This window comes from Eubalaena glacialis, chromosome 16, assembly GCF_028564815.1.
Source record: "Eubalaena glacialis isolate mEubGla1 chromosome 16, mEubGla1.1.hap2.+ XY, whole genome shotgun sequence".
Lineage (NCBI taxonomy): Eukaryota > Metazoa > Chordata > Mammalia > Artiodactyla > Balaenidae > Eubalaena > Eubalaena glacialis.
In genome coordinates this window covers 15998590-16021315 of record NC_083731.1, presented here as the reverse complement: position 1 = coordinate 16021315, position 22726 = coordinate 15998590, and the positions used below count along the sequence as shown (strand labels likewise).

The window sequence follows — 22726 nt, the reverse complement described above, 5'->3', positions numbered from 1 at the left end:
TGATGAAAGGGAAGAACCTACAACCAAGATTACTCTACCCGGCAAAGATCTCATTCAGATTCGATGGAGAAATCAAAAGCTTTACAGACAAGCAAAAGCTAAGAGAATTCAACACCACCAAACCAGCTCTACAACAAATGCTAAAGGAACTTCTCTAAATGGGAAACACAAGAGAAAAAAAAAGACCTACAAAAACAAACCCAAAACAATTAAGAAAATGGTAATAGGAACATACATATCGATAATTACCTTAAACCTGAATGGATTAAATGCTCCAACCAAAAGACACAGGCTCACTTAATGGATACAAAAACAAGACCCATATATATGCTGTCTACAGGAGACCCACTTCAGACCTAGGGACACATACAGACTGAAAGTGAGGGGATGGAAAAAGATATTCCATGCAAATGGAAATCAAAAGAAAGCTGGAGTAGCAATACTCATATCAGATAAAATAGACTTTAAAATAGAGAATGTTACAAGAGACAAAGAAGGACACTACATAAACCCACGCACCTATGGTCAACTAATCTATGACAAAGGAGGCAAGGATATACAATGGAGAAAAGACAGTCTCTTCAATAAATGGTGCTGGGAAAACTGGACAGCTACATGTAAAAGAATGAAATTAGAACACTCCCTAACACCATACACAAAAATAAACTCAAAATATATTAGAGACCTAAATGTAAGACCGGACACTATAAAACTCTTAGAGGAAAACAGGAAGAACACTCTTTGACATAAATCACAACAAGATCTTTTTTGATCCACCTCCTAGAGTAATGGAAATAAAAACAAAAATAAACAAATGGGACCTAATGAAACTTCAAAGCTTTTGCACAGCAAAAGAAACTACAAACAAGACGAAAAGACAACCCTCAGATTGGGAGAAAATATTTGCAAATGAATCAATGGACAAGGGATTAATCTCCAAAATATATAAACAGCTCATGCAGCTCAATATTAATAAAACAAACACCCCAATCCAAAAATGAGCAGAACACCTAAATAGACATTTTTCCAAAGAAGACATAATGATGGCCAAGAAGCACATGAAAAGCTGCTCAACATCACTAATTATTAGAGAAATGCAAATCAAAACTACAATGAGATATCATCTCACACCAATTAGAATGGGCATCATCAGAAAATCTACAAACAACAAATGCTGGAGAGGGTGTGGAGAAAAAGGAACCCTCTTGCACTGTTGGTGGGAATGTAAATTGATACAGCCACTATGGAGAACAGCCACTATGGAGGTTCCTTAAAAAACTAAAAATAGAATTACCATATGATCCAGCAATCCCACTACTGGGCGTATACCCAGAGAAAACCATAATTCAAAAAGACACATGCACCCCAATGTTCATTGCAGCACTATTTACAATAGCCAGGACATGGAAGCAACCTAAATGCCCATCGACAGACGAATGGATAAAGAAGTTGTGGTACATATATACAATGGAATATTACTCAACCATAAAAAGGAACAAAATTGGGTCATTTGTAGAGACGTGGCTGGATCTAGAGACTGTCATACAGATTGAAGTAAGTCAGAAAGAAAAAAACAAATATCGTATATTAACGCATATATGTGGAACCTAGAAAAATGGTACAGATGAACCGGTTTGCAGGGCAGAAATTGAGACACAGATGTAGAGAACAAACTTATGGACACCAAGGGAGGAAAATGGTCGGGGTAGGGGGTGGTGGTGGTGTGATGAATTGGGAGATTGGGATTGACATGTATACACTAATATGTATAAAATGGACAACTAATGAGAACCTGCTGTAGAAAATACATAAATAAATAAATAATATAATATAATAAAATAAAATAAAAGAATAACCTAATGTTATACCTTAAGGAACTAGAAAAAACAAAAAGAGTAAACTGAAACCAACATTTTGTTTATCTTCACTCTAATCTTTATTATTTCCTTCCTTTTGCTAACTTTGGCTTTAGTCTGCTCTTATTTTTCTAGTTCCTTAAGGTATAACATTAGGTTATTAATTTGAGATATTCTCTTTTAATGTAAGCATTTGTGGCTATAATTTTTTGCATGTTGTGTTTTCATTTTTATTTAGCTAAGTATTTTCTTATTTCCCTAGTGATTTCTTCTTTAACCTCTTGGTTATATAAGTGTGTGTGGCTTAATTTCCACATATTTGTGAATTTTCCAGTTTTCCTTCTGATATTGATTTCCAGCTTTATTCTGCTATGGTCAGAGGGGATACTTTATATGACTGCAATCTTTTTAAATTTCCTGAGCCTTGAGATTTAGCAATGCAATTTAACTGATATTTAGCCATCTCTTTATTTTATTATTAAGCACCCTCCTAGTTGGTGGGGTTTTTTTTAATTAGACTCCAGAGTTCCAATAAAGTTGATCCTGTCAGGTTTTACTAGTTTCATGGTTACTTCAGTGAAAGGACTGATTCTTGAAGTTTCCTACTCCACCATTTCTGTGATGTCACCCATCTCCCATGCTTATCTTGCAGACATCTGTTACTTGACTTTCTTCAGAAGCCATCCCTGTCTTTATCCTTACCTCCCAATTTTGAGCCAAATGCCCTTTTTTGGGCTCCCTTTACACTGCACTTCCCGAAGACAAATAAATTTTTCCCTGAATTGATTTGGAAGTGAATATATTCTGAACATCCCAACACTGGTAGAAGGTCTCTTTAGTTATCCCCATAAATGTTGGATTAATGAAAGTTGCATGAGTGAATAAAGAAGAAACAAATTTACGTTCTCATGAACTTACTGCAAAGCCAATTTATAGGTTGCTAATTGTTAAAGGATTATAATTAAAAAGTACTTAACATGAAAACTACTTTTAATGTAATTTAATCATTCTTGAGGACTTCAGAAGACACTTCAGAATCTCATGATATATTAGGATGATGAGTAGAAACATCTTATCATTTAATATGACTACAGATTAGAAACTGTGGAGGATGGCATCTACTGTTGCTCAAAAACACATTTTGAATTTATTCTAGTTAAATAAGTCATTTACATTAACTTGTTTGTCTTTGGGAGACATATCTGTCTTCTGACAGATATGTTTATTTGATTATTTTGGCTATATGATTTCCATAGAAACAAGCACTGCTAGGTATATGTTCATTGTGTATAAGTAAAGATTTATAACTTTCACATGTTTTCTTGCTTTTTAAAACTACTTGAAGAGACAATCTTATTTTACATTGGTTACTATTAGGAATTGCTAATGTGAGCACCAAAGCATGAAATGTTGGTCCAGATACAGAAATCTTAAATATATTAAAGACCTGAAATGAATTGCTATTGTATGGCTAAGGATACGCTATGCCTCAAATCGCATTTAGAAAACATAAGAATTACTTGCTATAACATCCTGACACACATGGTTAGCCAGGTAGATAAGTCTTAGTCCTACCTCCCAGTACAGATTTATTAAGGACTCTTTTTGTATTCCTTGCCATGTTTCAATGTATCTTGCTTTTTTTACCTTTTAAAAAAGAAACACAAACAACAAAAAAACCACAAACTAAGAGCTCAATTATTTTTGTGTTATTTAATTTATTTTTCAGTTAATCTTACAAGGAACTCCTGTAATAAATTGTATTGTTGCTCCTCAAGTTGTATTATTATTCCTCAAAACTAGTCAACTATAAGTCATTCATTGTACAGAAACAGCATCAAAAGAAGTTAACAGAAGGACTAAACCCATGATGCAAAGATTTCATATTGAAATCTTACTTGGTTGACTCACACACTTCTGTCTATCTTTCCCGGAGTAGGATAATGGAGTAACAACCGTTGACTATTTTCTTTTTTCCCTCTAATATTGTAAATTCTTGACAAAGTATTATTAGTGGTGAAGGACAACATGTAAAAGTTATGTGAAAACACAAATAAGTACTAAAAGGAATGTTGTCATCATCTTTTTTTTCTTCACTTAAAAACATTGTTTTATTTGTGCCAAGTAGGCCCCACCTTTATAAACATTATAATTTACTCTTTTACCTAAGTTTATTTCCCAGTCTACTTTGAATAGCTAGGAAGCTACAGCTACATTTTTCAAAAATATCAAAAATCCACGTTACCAACTAAAAAAACTCAACATTTAGTTTCTGAAGGTGTATTGTAGTCTTTATTGTTGCTAAATGAGCACAGTTTTCTTCAGTAGGAAATTTTTTCTAATAGTTCACAAAATTTACAAATTTGTGGCATTATATGTTTGAGATCTTATTCTATCCTAAATTTTAAATATGAGTTTAAAATATTTATTTATTTACTTGGCTGCATTGGGTCCTAGTTGTGGCATGTGGGATCTTTCACTGCAGCGCATGGGCTTCTCTAGTTGCGGCGTGTGGGCTTCTCTCTAGTTGTGGCATGGTCTCTAGAGCACGCGAGCTCAGTAGTTGCACCACACGGGCTCTCTAGTTGTGGCACACGGGCTCCAGAGTGTGTGGGCTCAGTAGTTGTGGCATGCAGGCTCCAGAGCGTGTGGGGTCAGTAGTTGTGGCACACAGGCTCCCTAGTTGTAGCGCTCCGGCTCCAGAGCACGTGGGCTCACTAGTTGCAGTGCACAGGCTTAGTTGCCCCATGGCATGTGGGATCTTAGTTCCCCGACCAGAGATCGAACCCATGTCCCCTGCATTGGAAGGCGGATTCTTAACCACTGGACCACCAGAGAAGTCCTTAAATGTGAGTTTTTAGAACTCCTTTCTTTATTTTGGTTTTGCCAAATATACAGTTGTATCTGTTGTTTCAGAATTATTGTTGTTGTTGTTTTAATGTTGCATATTTTCTAGAGACCAGCTGGTGAATGATTTTGTATCTGATGCCTATTAGAGCCTATTGAAATTAAAATCCTAGTATGGAAATTACTCAGAGGAAACTCACCACAAATTTAAACATAGATAATACACCTATTAGAATGACTAAAACAAAAAATAGTGATAATACCAAATACTGGCATGGATGTGAGGAAAACTGGATCTCTCACATATTGCTGGTGGAAATGTAGAATGCTGCACTGATCTAGAAAATAATTTGGCAGTTTCTTATAAAACTAAACACACACTAACCATTTGATCCATCAATTGTGCTTTTGGGCATTTATCCCAGATAAATGAAAACTTATGTTTGTGCAAAAAAACTGTACATGAATGCTCATAGCAACTTTATTCCTAATAGCAAAGTACTGGAAACAACCCAAGTATCCTTCAGTGAGTGAAAAGTTCAACAAATTTGGTACATCCAAACAATGAAATACTACTCAGCAATAAAAAGGAGTGAATATATGCAACAACTTGAATGGACCTTCAAGGTATTATGCTCAGTTTAAAAAAAATGAAGCTCAAAATGTTATTGGGTTGGCCAAAAAGTTCATTTGGGTTTTTCTGTAAGATGGTATGGAAAAACCCGAACGAACTTTTTGGCCAACCCACATACAAAGTATTAATATATGATTCCTAAAATGATAAAAATTATAGAGGTGAAAGATAGATTAGTGTTTGCCCGGTGATAGGGACAAGGGGTGGGGTGGAGGAAACACAAGAGAGTTCTTCTGTGGTGATGGAAAAGTTCTGTAAGTCGATTGTGGTGTGGTTACACAAATCTATACATAGGATTAAATTGCATAGAAGTGTCTACACACACACACAAATGAATGCACGTTGAAAAAATCATGAAAACTGAATAGGTCTATAAACTCATTAGCAGCAATGTATCAACCTTAATTTCCTCATTTTGATATTATTCTACAGCTATATGAGATGTTGCCATTGAGGGAAGGTGAGTGAAGGGTACCCAGGACTCCACTGGTTTTGCAGCTTCTTATGAGTCTATATTGATTTCAATATTAAAAGATTTTTTAAGAGTAGCTGTAGCACAATTATTAAACACTATTAAACATTTTAAAATAGAAACAGCCCTTCATACAATTGGCATTTAAAACAACCTTCTTTTCAGAGGCTTACTTCTAAAAGTCTTCAGTTTGAAGTGGTGATTTTTTATTTCAATTCAAGCATACAGTTGTATCAAAAAATATGGTCTGTGAACATAAAAGCTTAAACTTTGCTCCTCCACTCTCGGTTTTCTTCTTCTTCAAATGCCCTTTATTTGACCAAGAAGGATATCATTTCCCAAAGTACTGAGAGAGCCATATTTAACTTGAACAACATTGTTCTTTTAGGTTATTAAGGCTGTTCAATTTTCGCTATTTGTTGCTACCCTGAGTTGGAGACTCTTCTGAAACATCAGACTGAGAAAATTGTACTAGTTCCAACACACACACACCCCCACACACAGAGCAAAGCTTTGGAATTAGTGCAATCAATAACCTTTGAAAACAGAATTAAAAAGCAACAATTGAATGCTAAGATGTATAAACCTATCTTGTTCCTTTTTTCTTTGGATATCAACATGACCAAGGAATCAAAAAACACACTAGAGAGTTCAACTGAAAAAGCATTTATTGAGTACCTATATATCATAATACCTTATAATGACATACGTGTTATGCAGAGTGGTACAGGTTATAATGATGATAAAAGAGTCCACACTATCCAAGAGATCTCAAATCTGCATCCCCAATATTGACAAATACCCTAGGTTTTATACTGGCACATTTAGTGAGAAGAAGCAAAGCACCATGTAATACCAATGGTGAGAAAACCAAAAATCCAACAGAGTCGAAGGAAGAAACAGCTTAGCCGGCTTGGGTGAAAATAGGATAGGTCTCTGGAGAGAGGCATCAAGGTCAGGAGAGGAATTGCAAGGCTGTGAAAATCAAAACCCTATGGACAGTGGTTTGTAGGACTTACAACCATACCAAATAATAAAATGTATACGAATTTGGAATTCCACATACAGAGTCATCCTCTCTGTTCTCTGAATGGTGCGGGATACATGTGGATAAAATAAATTTAAAAAAAATTCTGCCCAATTGTGGATAAAATTTGGCATTTTCAACAAAATATCCTATCCGGAGAAGTAGATATGGTGGCATGGATATGTGCTCAAAAGAAAAATCACCAGACTCCTCTCTTTTGTTCTCATTTTTTCATTTTTGTTTTGTTGTTGGAAAATATGTCTTAGAATTAGTGGATACTAATACATTCTCTAAATAGTTTTATAAAGAAAGGCTAATTAGGGACTTCCATGGTGGCACAGTGGTTAAGAATCCGCCTGCCAATGCAGGGGACACAGGTTCGAGCCCTGGTCCGGGAAGATACCACATGCTGCGGAGCAACTAAGCCTGTGCGCCACAGCTACAGAGCCTGTGCTCTAGAGCCCACGAGCCACAACTACTGAGCCCACGTGCCACAACCAGTGAAGCCCACGCGCCTAGAGCCCGTGCTCTGCAACAAAGAGAAGCCACCGCAATGAGAAGCCTGCACACCACAACGAAGAGTAACCCCTGCTCGATGCAACTGGAGGAAGCCCGCGTGCAGCAACGAAGACCCAACGCAGGCAAAAATAAATAAATAAGTAATTTTTTTTAAATTAAAAAAAAAGAAAGGCTAGTTATATTTTACTTTATCTGATTTGGACTACTTAATGTGCTAACTTTCCATTGTTGATCAGGTTAATTCAGTTTTATTAAAGCCAACATTAAATTACCAGGAATAATAAAAATCAAAAGGTTAATACGTTATTTTGAAATGCATTACAAATAAGGTGGATTAATGGATGGGTGAGAAAGACAGATGTGTGAAAAATCAGTGTATGAAAACGTTAAATGTAGAATCTAGGAGTGGAGATATGGGTGTTCACTATAAAAATCTTTCAATTTTTCTGTACGTTTGAAAATTTTCATAAAATTTTGGAAAGAAAATGCAAAAAAAGAAAAACATCAAAAGGACAGCCAGAGATTTTGGTGCCCAGATAGATAGATAGACAGATAGATTGATAGATAGCTTCATTTCCTGAAATAATAAACTAGGGACTTTGTCAGTATTCTTGACCTCAAACAAATAGACTGCCAAATATTTCTCCAGCAAAGATGGTTTATTCAGGATCAGCAGAGAATTGCAATTTAGCAAAGGAAAGAGAGTACTTTTTTAGAGGGAAAAGAAAGTTGGGAGGGCTGTGATAAAGAGTCCATGGCTTTTCACTGGCTGAGTCCTTGCCAGGAAAGAAGAGGAGTCTTTCTTCTTGCCATTGGGCTCTGCTCTCCTTGCAGGGCTTGAGAGCCCCCCCTTCTGGTCTCCCAACTCTATTTAATTGAGGGTTTCGTTCATTAATTTTTTACAGTATACAGCAATTAAGAAAATGTTACAGAAACCAAAGCCTTGCATTAGAAACCTCAAATGTGGTTTCTAGGTAAAGGATAAAATGCTGGAGATTAGCTATGGTAGTGGAAAGTATCCATTTATATGGAAATACCTTTTCCTACCCCACCTTTACATTGGTGTTATGCTTTGTCAGTATCTGAATGTTCTGGGCATATATTGTCACCTGGGGGCCCAGGTCTGTCCGATAAGACTCTAACTCTCCAGGAGATCCAAATGATACAAGTTAGGCTTGTCTTCAGATGGAGAGCACAAGAACAGAAACATGTAGCTACTTAACTTAAAGATCAACATTATATGGAAACAACCAAAAAAATACCTCACTAATGTTCATATCGAGTCATGAAAAAGAGCTTTCTGTATTTTTTTCTGGTTTTGGTCCACACCATTTTAAATATTCTTTCCTCTTAAAGTCAAATTGGAATTTTCAATGATTCTAAAAAAGACCTGATTGGTTTAGAATTGATTAACCTAGGAGTATTCACTGCTTATCGTATTCAAGATAAATAGCACTTGATTATCGGTTGATTAGTAGCTCCTCTGAATTACTGCAAGCATTTCTCTTCACATTCAACATTGGATCCATCTTCCAAAGTTCCCAGAACTGCAAAGCTTCAGATGCCTGAAGAGGGTGCCTTGACAGTTCCATTGCTTCTAAGCAGGCCTGGATCTCAGAAATCCCAGACAAGTTGATATTGATCCTTTTTAAAAAGTTATGTACAAAGGAAGTGTTTCTGCAAACCTCCTTTAGAAACAGGGTCAAATAACCAGTTGGAAAATTTTCTAAAAGTGTCACATTAAACTTTAATAATACCTTCATTTTTATGGGGCTTTTAACTTTGGAAATTGCTTTCACATGCATTATCTCATTGCATGTTCTATTTCATTGAAACAGTGTCTAGGTTTTAGGGCTAAATTGCAATGACATAGATATCAAAATGTTGACAAGGACAATTCAAGAAAAATGATTACTACTATGCCAAACAGAAGTATTGACAAGGAACTGACTGACTTTAAGATCAAGTACTACAGTGTGTTAAGATTCTGATGGTTCCTTTAGCCTGCTGCCCTACTGCTGGAGGTTTCTCAGAGCCATTTCACCGTTTTTTTTTTCAAGGAGGAAATGAGTCACTTCTTTTTGTCTCCTTCCATCCTTCTTATTTCTGATTTTCTTTTTCTTTTCAATCAATCTCCAGGTGAGCCCGACCCCAGGCTGCATCCGTGCGCTCATGAAGATGCTGTACTGCCCTTACTGTCGGGGACTCCCCACGGTGAGACCATGCAACAACTACTGCCTCAATGTCATGAAGGGCTGCCTGGCAAATCAGGCTGATCTCGACACCGAGTGGAATCTGTTTATAGGTAAGGAGCGGCTCAGCGGATCCAAGGACAGGGGTGTGGGAACAGCAGATGTTTGTGGTACCTGATGGGCAGGTCCAAACTGGTGATGACTTGTAGAGACTAGGAGGATTAAAACAAACACGGGTGCGTGCACGCGCGCACACACACACACACACACACACACACAGCGTTTAGCAAATTATAAATATTATATTGCATTTTTCTTTATTTTTTGTAAACCTGAAAAATAAGACTTCCTGGTCTATTGTGAAGGACAGTCCTGTTAAAGATTGTACGAGACAGCTGTACTGAATTAGCTGATCTCTCTGATGAAGATAAAAGTAATCTTGTTGAATTTCTGGGAGCTCCTGTGAGTAAGGGACACGTTAGAAAAGAATCTCGTTTTAAGAAAAAGCCCACAGTACTGTCTCTTTCTTATTTGTAGTATCTCAACATAGTCACAGATATTAGTAAACAATTCCTTCCTTAAACATCTATGATGAAAATAACTCAATATTTTTGCTAAAATATGCAGATTTTCTTCCTCAGTCTCTAGAGAAGAATGTTTTCAGCACAGCAGCATGAAACAGCCTTCCTGTCTTTAGAAGGGAGGAAGGAGGGAGGTGGGGAGATACAGGGAAGTTCTGTGAATCACCGCTGTGGTCTGGAGTGGCAGAAACCACTCATGAGTCTGCACTGCCAAAAGGTATTTCCCAAATAGCTATCCAAGGATAAAAGGACAAATTTCATAGGCAGGCTTCTCCCAGGAAAATACACAGACCTTGAAAGAGTAAATGTGTTTTCTCTCCCTCTGTCAAATGGCCTTCAAATAAAAGTACTTTCAATTGCTTTTACTGGGATTGCATAGTGACAAGCAGAGTGGTGTCAGTAACAGTGGCACTCGTCAGCCTCAGAGGGACTAAGTCATTTATGCGAACCTCTAAACCAGAAGGCTTGAGTAAAGTCTTCTGACATCTAAGATTTGGGTAGGAAAGGAAAAAGATGCATCGGAATGCAAAGAAACCTTAGCCCACCGTGCAAAAATGCGCATTCAGCCTTGGCGTCAAAAGCCATTACCTGACACACTATTATGCTTAGGAAGCCCAGAGAAAACTGTTTTGAAGTTTTAGAAAAAAGATTTTAGAGTGGGTAGATCCAAATGGAAGTCATCCAACAAAATCATTACAGAGAGAATAAACGGATGTATTCTTCTCTCTCCCTTCAGTGGGAGGACAAAATCCTTTTGTATGATCTTGGGTTACCTCATTTGAGAAATGAGGGAGTATTTTAAAAGTTAATCATTAAGGTACCTTTCTAACCCAAAAATGATATGATTCATTTCTAAGATTTTTGTTCTTTGCTAAGATTTTGGAGAGGAGTATGAATTTTTTTTAAAAAGTAAGCTTGATCTTCTAAAATATAAATTTAGATGAATTTTGGCAAAGACGCTACCTAAATAAGGCTAATTAAAAAATACTCTCATCCTTCATTAGTCTACTCAATTCAAAAGGAAAAAGTAATTCAAATGTATTATATTGGTATAATCATATTGTCACTTGCATATGTAAAGCCTAAACTAAAACAACTTTATAAATCATTGAGAGTGGTAAAATTAAAACAAATCTGTAAATTAAGTGCAAACTATAAATTAAAAAAAACTTAAAGTTACCCAAAAAAGTACTCTCATCAAGGAATCTAAAAAGATTTACCTATTTAGAAAAACAGATAAAACCTCATAGCATCATCACTCTTGAATCATAAAGATTATTCATACGGTTTGGTTGAAACTGCCATAATTCATAACACAGTTAAACTGTTTTGGTCAGCTTGCAATTTATTGAGAAAGTAGGCATGTGGATTTTGTTAAGTAGAGCAGGACATGATTAAAAATGAGAATATGGGCTTTTTAACTTGTAAGAGCAACAGTGACTTCTTAATTGGCTTTTTTTCTCAGTCCTGGCTGGGTATTTGACGTGAAACAAATCCTTATACTTCAATCAACTGGGTTTCCTAGATGCCAGTTTGATGTGAAATTGAATGTCTGGAAAATCATTGCATTTAAAAAACTGAAATTTGAACCCAGCCTATGTTGAAGTACCTGATGTGGTACCATATGTTAGAAGGGAACCTCACGGTTAATCCTACCATCTTAATATATTTCATACCTCTTGCTCCCCTATCTCATTTTTTATTAGTCCTAGAGATCTCTAAGAAAATTCTTCCAATTTTCTTTCTTTGGATTTTGCCATGGCATTGAGAATTGACCACCCACCTAGACTTATAGGGCAAAATATGTTCTTACTAATACTTGTCCGGATGTGAAGTGTTAGTTCACGAATTTATTACATGAATTAGTCAACTGTGCCAAGTCCATTTCCTACACAGATACATCCAAGATGACAGCGTTCATGAATGCAACAGCAAAAGATCAGTGAGCAAATCAGTAATTCAACAAAAATTATATATAATAGCCCTCTCTCTGATTAGCACCTGCATCCCATCACTCTTGGGCTCCCAGCATCTTGTCATCAAACCCTTTACTCCTACTGCTGTCAATTGCACGTGCTGTCTCTATCTGCTACGTTAATGTCCTAGTTTATACATTTTTAATACATGGTCATCTAAAATGTTAACAGTGACATGCAAGCAACCATCAATAAAAACAAAGATCGAACTGGTGGCACATTCTCATAATCTTGAATTATGAATTAATTGAAAGTGATTTGTAGCGATTTAGAATTCAGTTGGTGTCTTCATCATGTCAAAAGAAAGGCACTCCACTGATAAAATGAAATGTAAAAACCCCGGTGGTATTCCATTCAGTTCTGAGGTCCTGTAGTTTTTTTTTTTTTTTCTTTTTTGGTTTTTTTAATCCTAGGGGGAAAAAAAAAATCAGGAGTTCTACTTGGGATATATTTTCATAGTCCTTTAGGAACTTTAACTCTGTTAAAACACAGAGACCCTGATCAAAAGATTCTTATTAATTAACTATCGTAAGAAAAAGGAAGAACTCTTTCCTTTTTACGTAGAGTCTTTTTTTTTTTAAATTTCCTGGCAGCTTTGAAGATGCTTCTAGCCCCGTTGTAGAGTACTTGAAAGCCTGGGTTCACCTCTGTTGGGAGCTTTCCCTGACTGCCTAGGAGCGTGTGGGATTCCCCAGTACAAAGCCCAGCTCAGCTTCAACCTGTACGTCCCACTTGCTGGATCCAAACCCCTGAACTCACAGGAGCAGGAGGGTCGCGAGAGTGGCTTTTAGCAGGTTCTCTCTCTCAAACTATGCGGTCGGAGAAAAATGTAATTTGAGGCATTGACTGTCTCTTTCAGGCACTTACCCCAGGTGTTGCTGTATAGTCACATTCAGCTTATTCCAGCCTGGCTTTTGAATGTTGCCTAAATGCAGAAGGGTTTTCTTGAAAAGTGTTTACCTAAATTAAATTTTCCTGGAGGGAAAACGGTTTGTGGGCAGAATGCAGTCGTTTCGGTAATGTCCTGTGGTTCTTTTGAGCGTTTGGCATTGATACCAGCATTCCACAGATAAGAATTGTTCCACTGGACAAGGGACCACGTTGCAGATTACACCTAGCTTGTGAGCACAAAAGTTAAGGCTGAAGTTACATTTATATGGCTATAATAAATCTTGCTTCTACTTAAAAATCTAGGATATGTGGGAAAGCCTCCTCCAAACATCTGGTACCTTCTATAACTAGAGAATAGAATGGACTGAGAATTAGAAAGAAAAAAAAAAAATGGTTTTTGGGTATGAGGAAGCAAATGTTGGTGAGACTAAAGATGGATTCTGTGTTGTTCTGTAATATATTTTATTACTGAAATGCTGTAGGATACTTATTACTGTAAGTAAAAGGCAAAATGATCTCTATAGTTCCATGTAAAAGTGAGACCTTAACGTGTTTTTTCCCAACCTGGGAGCTTAAGTTTTTAGGTTATCCCAGTTAGTGAGACGCTTATACTCTTAACATACTAATTCAACTCATTATATTGAGTAAGCTAGACACATACATTTTTTTGCCGTCAGGGAATTTGAGGTAGTTAAATTAATTATAATCAACTGTGATAAAGTGTTATGAAAATAGAAGCACAGGATGCTAAGTGTCTCCTCAGCAGGGGAACTTAACCTCATCCGAGGGGTCAGGGAAGCCCTACCTTGCTAAGTATAGAATAAAATAATTATTCTATTGAATAATTACTGAATTATCATTGTCAAACATAGTTGATGTTGAGCAGCCATAATATATATAATTGTGACATTATAGGCCCCAAATATTAGCAAGTCCCCATGACAATTTCAATAGGTCTAGCGCGATCTATCAGTTGTTCTTAAATACTTGGTTTGTTTTTGACACGTTTTATGATCAACTCTCACCACCACCACTGCAACTGACTTGAAATGATAAGATTTGGGAAATGTGTGTCCATTTTTGTCCAGAAAAGGTTGAGTTCCCTGGTCTATTGGTACCCTTTAATGAGGGAGAGACAGAAGAGCAGCTTGTATTTTTAATTTAAGCCCTTAGGCCTTGGGCACTCGTAGATCAGACAAACCAGTGATATCAAACTTTCTGGGTTTTCTTCCTCCTTTCAAACCAACCAATTACTAAAGTCTCAAGACAGAAAACTGGCATGAGAACACAAACAGAAAACCCAGTGTAGGTACCACATCTGTGCCAGGCCAAGAGACAATGCAGTGGGTACTGTTCATTCATCCTCTCGTTTATTCATAAATACAGCACATGTTTGCTGAGTGTCTAGCATGGATCTTGCTCTGGTGTAAGCATTGGAGTAGAGAAGATAAGGCCCTGCCTGCTGAGAACAGGGCTCAATATATGTTCTTTGAATGGAATAAATGGAAACAAGTAGGCAGAGGAATGGACAGAAATGCAGTAAGAGGCTGTTCTGTTTTACTTTGTAAGTCTACTCTTTTAATGGAAGTATGACTAATTCAGTCATTTAAAAAGTGCATATCCCTGTTGTTAGTGGACTCTATGAGTGCAGGGATGGCGGAAACAAATCAGATAATGAGCCTGGTTCTTTCATTGTGACAGCTGCTATCAAGTTGTAAATTAGAGCCAGCCGCAAGAAAGCTGTGTTAGGTCAGTCAAAGGACGAGTGTCATATTATAAATGGCTATTTGGGGGCACGGATGACTTTCTTAGGACCTGTAAGAGCTGTTTTATGCTCAAGGTATTTAGTGTATTCACAACTTTCTATCTGGGGGAAATGTTGCTAGATAAACATGTATCGTTTCTTATAAATAAACTTGGGTTCTCTCTTTATAAAATGTACAGGACTGTGAGATGTTGCATTTCAGAAGGATACAAAATAAACACAAGGAGCTAGTTCAAGCATTTGTATAAGATACTCCTCTTTCAAAGACTTTCTTAAGCATGAAATCCTATAAATCTGATACATGTTTTAGTTATAAAGAATTCCATAGTAAATGTGATATGACTGTGGCTGATATATCCTGAAATGCCATGGTTCAAAAACCTCTAGACTCTAAACATAGAAAATTATTTCAAGAACTGTAGCTAGCAGCAAGCGCTCAAGGCTCCTTCATCTCTACTTTGTATATAGAAGACAAGAGCCTATTCAATAATACAGGCCAGAAACTCAACTCTTAAATTGAGGAACAATAGCCAAAGCAATTATGGTAGAATCTGATCTCACTGTTAGCTATAGAACTTACTTTTGCCCTTGTGCATTCCTAGAAGCACCAAGAAAGATTTTAAAAAAAGAAAACAGAAACACTTTATTTTCTATCCGTTGAAATCTAACCCCTCTCAAACCTCTGCCTTCCTTTTATAGTCATTGATTCAATATTCCTCATTTCTCATGGACATTTATCATATGCTGTGTTCTCTCTGTAATGCTGGCAGAATGCATAAGCAGTGCTAACTACTCACTGAGAAAAATAAAAAAGAAAGAAAACAGTTGACTGGTACCCAGCAGCCTTTCACGAGCAGCATTTGTTATCAATTTCCTACGTTTAGAAAGTGGTTTACTTCTGAACCCTGCATACGTGAAAATATTTCTCTGTGGCACAATAGGGTTAATGTCTTAAGGGTGGTATAATGTATGGGGCGATTCAGCAAACACAGAGGGAGGCATTTCCTGACCTCTGAACACTTACTAATACTGATCAGCAACTCAAGGGATTCATGGGACTTGAATTTCCATTCAGAATCAAGCAGATTTTCCCATGGATCAAAGCAGGCAAAGCACATCAAACCTAAAATTACTTGGTGTAATAGACAAGCAGTCCTTCTAAGGTATGCAGTATGTGTTTCCTTGATCCCTGCCAACTCCTGTTCATCCATCTCTTCCAGTTCCCACATACTCAACTTCTATACAATTTATAATTATAGTTATTCCATTTTCTACTTACTGATGACTATAAATGATATTCTAAATTAGAGTTTCAAGTTGGAATCCATGGCGCAATATAATATGACACCAACCAATGGTCTGTAACATGGCGTACCTATTTTTGCAAGTATAAAATTCTTTAGGATATAAAATGTTCCATTTATAATGGGAATTTCACTGAAATACCTCTCCTGCCTTATCATGCTCTCCAATTTCTATGAGAACCAGCCACAGAAGGATTTCGTTTACCAGGAGAAAGAAGAGCACATCAGAATTATTCAAAGTGGCTAGAGAGTTGCCTTTGTATTGGGGATTTTACCTTTTGCTTTTAATTTACACTTCAATTTCAGGGTTTCCTATAGATAAATGGTTTAATTTGATAATTATATCAAAAAGTACTTGTGTTTAATAATCAACATCTGATTTTAGTAACATGATAGTTTTCACCATCATGTTTTCAAGTTCAAGCTATAACACAAGATGTCTGGCTTTTGGCATGCCAAGAGAAAATATTTGATGATTCTTTAGAATGGAATTCAACAGATTCCAGTTAAATAGATCCCAGAAACCCAGGCAAAAATCAAACACTACCATTAGCCCGGTGACATGCTTAGCAATTCTGATTTCAGGAGATAAGAGAAACATGAGGTAGAAGAAAGCGTTGCGCTGTAGAAACTAGAAAATAAGAAATATAAATAGGGTGAAGTTAGTGGATTGTTAAAGAAAACACTAAAACACATGACTGTTTACAAATAGCAAACTTATAACAAGTCCCAAGGCCACTGCAACCTAAAAGTCCTTCATGTGGTGACCTATTTAATAGAATAAAGGGATGGGGGAAGTTACCTCCTGAAGTATTTAGATCACTCTAAAAGTCCTGATTAGTAGCTAAGATGAAAATCTTTATTTTAACCCAAATAATAAATCCTAGTATAATGTTGCTGTACTTTATTAAAACATCTTAATAACAGTAGTGTTAAATGAGGGTACTTGGACTTCATTTCTCAAAAACATAACATTTATATTAACATAGATATAATTAAATCTTAAATAGAAGTATATTAGACAGAAGTATCAATAGATCCTCCAATTGCTCTAAAAGTTCCTTTAATTCATGATTATCTCAAGAGTAGAACGGCTGATCATGTCTTAATGTTTGAGTCACTTTTGAAATTAGTTTTGATGTTCCTCAGGCTGTTTCTTTAACACTTATAAAAAAGTCTTTTTGAATCTTATTCTTTTCATCTTCTTTTCTTTGTGGATTGTTTATTATGAGCAACCTCCAAGGAACCAGGGGAGAAGCCAGATTAGAAGAGACGGGCCTGTGAATTATTCTGATGGTTAAAAACAGGTTTTCATTGGTTACTGTAAAAGGGAAATGGGTATAAATGTCCTTGGGAGTAATTTAAACTTTTGAGAACCTTCATGGTCTGTGAAAACTGTGAACTTGTAAGTCACTTAAAAATATTGTGTCTACAGATGTTTGGGAAGATAGCCAGGAGAGAATTTAAATTAAAATAGAGCATGAAATATGCCTTGTCCTTCAAATAACAGCTTATATATAAATCCCACATAAAAATAAGATATGTCCTCGATTTTTTTCTTTGCATGGATTTAAATAATTTGCTACATTAAGAATTTCCTTTATTATAACCTCTGAAGAAGTGAAAATTAGAAAGAGAAATGCAAAATAAGTCATTGAATATATGACATTACCCCAAGAAGAGATATATCTATAAGTATCACATTTTTATTCTTTAAAGTGCAGGGATCTTCTAGAAAGATAACACTGATAATTAAATGTCAAAAAAAAAAAAAAAGGTCAGTATTCATCACTAAAATCTCAATGCTCAGGAAATTAACTGATTTAATGAGAGGCCTAAAAATAATATCAGATGGAATAAATAAGCTAGTAGATGTGAGAGAGTTTTGGAAGTACTGTTCGGTTGCCAGAGCTGATGTGGTTTTGAGATTGAGTGAATCAGAAAGTGACTCCTGTCTTACCTCGGCCCTACATCTATCTCCCGTAGCTTCATACCAGCTTGAAAAAGTCAGGTCTCCCAGAGGAAGCAGAACCATTCTTATGTAAAAGAGTTTGTTGACTTCAAGAAGGAGAGTATTCTCAGAATCCATGACAATCAGCTGGTGAGGGCAGTTTGGAGCCCTTGATCTTATTACTTACGGATTGGTCTCCTGATTTTCTAAATTCAATGTCTTAGACTTTTTTTAGATTAGTTCTTTATCTTTAACATAGTTTAGTGCTCCAAATTCTTTTGTGTTAACATAGTCATAGCAATGTATTCCGTAGTCCAAAATCTATGTGTAACACCCAACCAGATGGGAAAACCGAAATCACCGATAGTCCTAAGAGTGTTAGGCAGGAATAATTCTACAAATACCAATACACAGTGCACTTTGAAGGTGTGGATCATGCTAGGAGCTGACTTCTAGAAGGTAACTCCGCAAAGTGAAATATATATACATACATCCCTTCATTCATCAACCTTGTAGTATTTTCTGTTGAATTGCTGTGTCTGAATATAAAATATTTGGCAAGTTCATGGTGACCTGATTTAATATATGCCTAATACTACCATTTATTGGTTGAAGATCCAAATCTATACTCCTCAAGGTTGTCCATGAGAGAATGAATGTTCAAGTGTGTCTTGCTATTTACCTGCAGTTATAGTATCCAAATTCTAAAACTATGAGAGAGTTGTAAGAAACCTTATTCCCCTTTTTGGTTGGTTCTGGGTTCCATTTGGAGAACATGACATGCGTACAACAATAGCTAACATGTATTGGACATTTACTTTCTATCAGGCAATATTGTAATCTTTTTACACTTTTCATCCTTACCACAACCCTATTAAGTGGTCAATATTATGATTTCCATTGTACAGATAAGTGACCTGTCCAAGGTCATACAACATGCAATGCCAGGATTTGGCTTCAGAGCCCAGGTTTTACTAAATGTTTAGGAAGTAACTCTTAGTCTCTGGCTATATGGATTGATGGGTATATTGGGAGAAATTGAGTATTTACTCTTGCCGGCACTGTCCAATAGAATTTTTTGCATCAATGGAAATAGTCTAGGTCTGAGCTGTTCAGCATAGGATCACTAGCCACATGTAGCTATTGAGTACTTTAAATATGTCTAATGAGACTGATCAACTGAATTTTTATTTTATTTTATTTTGATTAATTTAAATTTAGTCACAGGTAGCTTTTGAGCACTTAAAATGTGACTAATATGTCTGAGGAACTAAATTTCTCGTTTCATTATTTTAATTTATTTGAATCGCTCTAAGTGGTTAGTGCTTACTCTATTGGACAGTGCAGGTTTAGACCATTAAAACACCTATAATTTCCATCACGTGGCTCAGCATCTGAATATGTCCAGTTCTCTTCAAAAAGGTGTTTATTAGATGCCTTTTTTGTGCTTAGATCAAGACTGGGCATATGGTGGACACAAAAGAAATAAAAACTGTACTACCCAATCCTGAGAAATTATAATATTCCAAAGAGATGAAAAGTGTGCTTTCAAAGTGGGAGTTTGGTTAAGTGAAGACCACATAGTTGCAAGCAATAGTCCTTGAATCACTGCATGAGTTTGAATCCTGACTCCACCATATATTATTGTGTGTGACTTGGCGAACATTATTTAACCTTCATAAATCTCAGGTGTTTTCTTATCAATAAACTGGAGATAACAGAACCCACCTCTTAGCTTTGTGAGGATTAAACTAGATAATGTATATACATACATCTGAAGGCTAGGACATGTCCACAAAGGTAGCACTGAAGGAGAAGCCATGTGGGTTTCTGTTCAGGTGAATAACCTATGAAGGTATGAGCAGAAAATAGAAAGTAGGGAATAGAAAGCAACAGAGTAGGCAAGGAGACAGTGGAAGATCAGGGTACTAGAATCATTCATACAAAAGAGGTAACAAGGGCAGGCTGAAAACCAAAGGAAAAATGGTAAGAGGATAGTTAATCAGGAAGAATTGAAGGGACAAGATTAGAGAAAGTGCACCTCATCACGAAAGCTTCTTCTTATGCCTGTTTCTGGGTTTGCCTTAGCTGCTGCGAGGCAGAATCCATCCCAGTAGAGAGGGGCCTTGCTCTTGCTCAGGTGAATAAGCACTTGGTGACACTAAGATGGAAAAACAGTGGTGCAAAGGTAAGAATAAGCATGATGTGCTTAAGTGCTTGTGAGGAAACCAGGCAAGCTGAAATAGACATGCTTGCTGGTGTGTACTGGAAGGTAGGATTGGTCAGGCCTGGATTGTTGAAGCTTTGAAATTCAGGCCAAATACTTGACTTTCTTTTGTCTTGTAGGCAATGACGAGTCACAGGGCATTTTTATCCAAGGAATGGCAGGATCTAAGCAATACTCTGGCATCCAAATAAAGGATGGATAAGACCACTGGTAGTGAGACTGTCACCTAAGCGTGGCATGGAAGGAGAAAAGAAGACAGCACTAATGATAGAGGTGAAAGTAAAAATTTATAGGACTTCATGTCTAAATATAGGCAACTAAATGTAGAGGGTAAAGAAAGAAACACATCAGATCTAAGATAAACATGTGAAAGAAGGATGGTGCTGTCAGCCAATAGAAAAGCTAGCTCAAGATATGGCAGACATGGATTTCTTCCATCTATTTAATGCTTGTTGGACTTGAGAAACAGTGGTCCCCAAAATAGGAATGTCCAATTGGATGCTGAAAATAGTAGTGTTTTATGTTCCTAGAACAGGAGACAGGGATGCCAAGAACCATTGGAGGGTTTCCACTCCAAATGATTCTGTAGCCAACTTCCCTAACGAACTCTGTCAGATTGTGTCCTGAATCCCTTCTTGTGGGTACCACACAGGTGCCTGCATGTTCTCCCCCTGTGAAATTATACTATCTTTACCCCTAAATGTTAAACATTTAACAGCCTGCTCACCAATATGAATTCTCAGAATGAGCCTTTATCTGTACTCCCCAACCTCTTTAATCGAGTGTAGTTAGAATGTCAACTGTGTAAATATGAGAATGCTTAGTGGGATGAGTCAATGGAAACATGCCTTGATTGCTCCCCAAGATATATTTTATCACAATTCAGGAACCCCTTTATGGTCATATTTATCATATATATTGAGATTTTATCATTACAGTCAATCCAAGAGGAAAGTATTTTCTATTGGCTTTGACTTTTGCCATCCTCAATGCATGAAATCTAGGGTTACTTTGTTCCTTTCTGGCCAATGCCAAGTTCTGAATTTCATATTGAGGCATGGAATTTGTTAATTTTGTAAAAACAAAAACTTGCCTCTAGGGCATTCATTTCCCTCGCTGGCAAGAATGCCATGTATTAGAAAGCAGCCCCTTAATTCATTGCCTACCATATGGCACAGCTGTCACCAATGAAAACTCAACTTGTGAGGACCAATGTAATCTATTCATTAGTTTCTGAACATGGAGTCCCCCCTAGGAGCAAGACACACACACACAATGCAGCTTTTGCAATGCAACATTGGAAGGAGCAGTGAGATTTTTTTTTTTTGAATCTCATATTGCCAAGTTACTGATTTAAGGATGCCCTAGAGTATAAATTATTTCTCCAAACCTCTATAATGACTTTTGTCAAATGCCTTTTGCTTAGCCCATTAAAGGTGAAAACCATGAAATATTATTTGATTTGTAACCTAAGAAAATGCCCTAAAACCACCTGTCCCTCTTTGGAAAGCCGCCAGAATAAAGTGAGAGTAAAGGTTGCGTCTGAGAACAATAATTGGATGTTGCAGCATGTGGCTCTGATCAAAGATTGAGCCCATGGCTGCATGCAGGCTTCCAGTCTCTTTGGGAGGATTTCCATTTATTTTTCTTAACCCACATAGGAATCCTGGGTTTTGAGGTCAACATTTCAAATAGTTTAATAGTGGCCATACAACATTAAAAAAAAAAACAACAAACCTGACGATGAATTGTGTTGAATAGTTATTATGTTTTCCTTTGAATTTGATTTGGAGAAGCTGATTTCAGAATACATTTAATTTCCATGTGGAATTGGTAGATATTAAATTCCACTTCTCCTGAGTGCCTCGAGTATTTTTTAAAAATCACTTTAATTCTGCTGTGCCATCCATTGATTCCTATACATTTCATCGGTGATCACTGGGTATTGGATTGCTAGTGTTCATCACAAGCTTGTTAAATTAACCTTCAACGTGTAAGACAAGAAAAGTTGAATTTAAAGCTACATCCGGGCATTTTTTAAGACGCAGACATTAACAGCTTGGAAATGCAAAGTCATAAAGTTTAAGGCTCATTTGACGAATTGATTATAAGATAAAAATCAAATTCTTTTATCTGAAACTTCTTAGTCTGGCAGAGAAACATGAGCGATGCTATGGTGGTTTAGGAACGCGCCTGTGATCCTTCCTGGTTAACTGTGTCCATTTATACAGGAATGTTGCAGTAATCTATACTAATTGAGAAAAGAAGGACATCAGCATTATATTATCGCCTTCTAGAAGGCATTCGGGAACTTATTTAAGATTTAGGCTTGACTTTTTATTGACTACTTATTGGCTGTCAGGTAATATTATATCTGATATTTTTATACTTTAAGAAATGAGCCATACTTAGTGTGTCATTTTTGCTTAGAGTGTTTCTTTATTTCATTTAAGTATCTTAACATTCTCCTGAACATACAAACTC

At 36.6% G+C, this 22726-nt stretch overlaps 1 protein-coding gene across 1 annotated transcript in view; it reads left to right on the top strand.

Moving 5' to 3' along the window:
* Positions 1–22726, top strand: part of GPC6 (glypican 6) — a 1059846-nt gene that overhangs the window by 713493 nt on the left and 323627 nt on the right. Inside the window, exon 4 of the mRNA XM_061170848.1 lies at positions 9495–9660. Within this exon, the coding sequence (XP_061026831.1) occupies positions 9495–9660 (166 nt within the window). The remainder of the gene's footprint in view (positions 1–9494; positions 9661–22726) is intronic.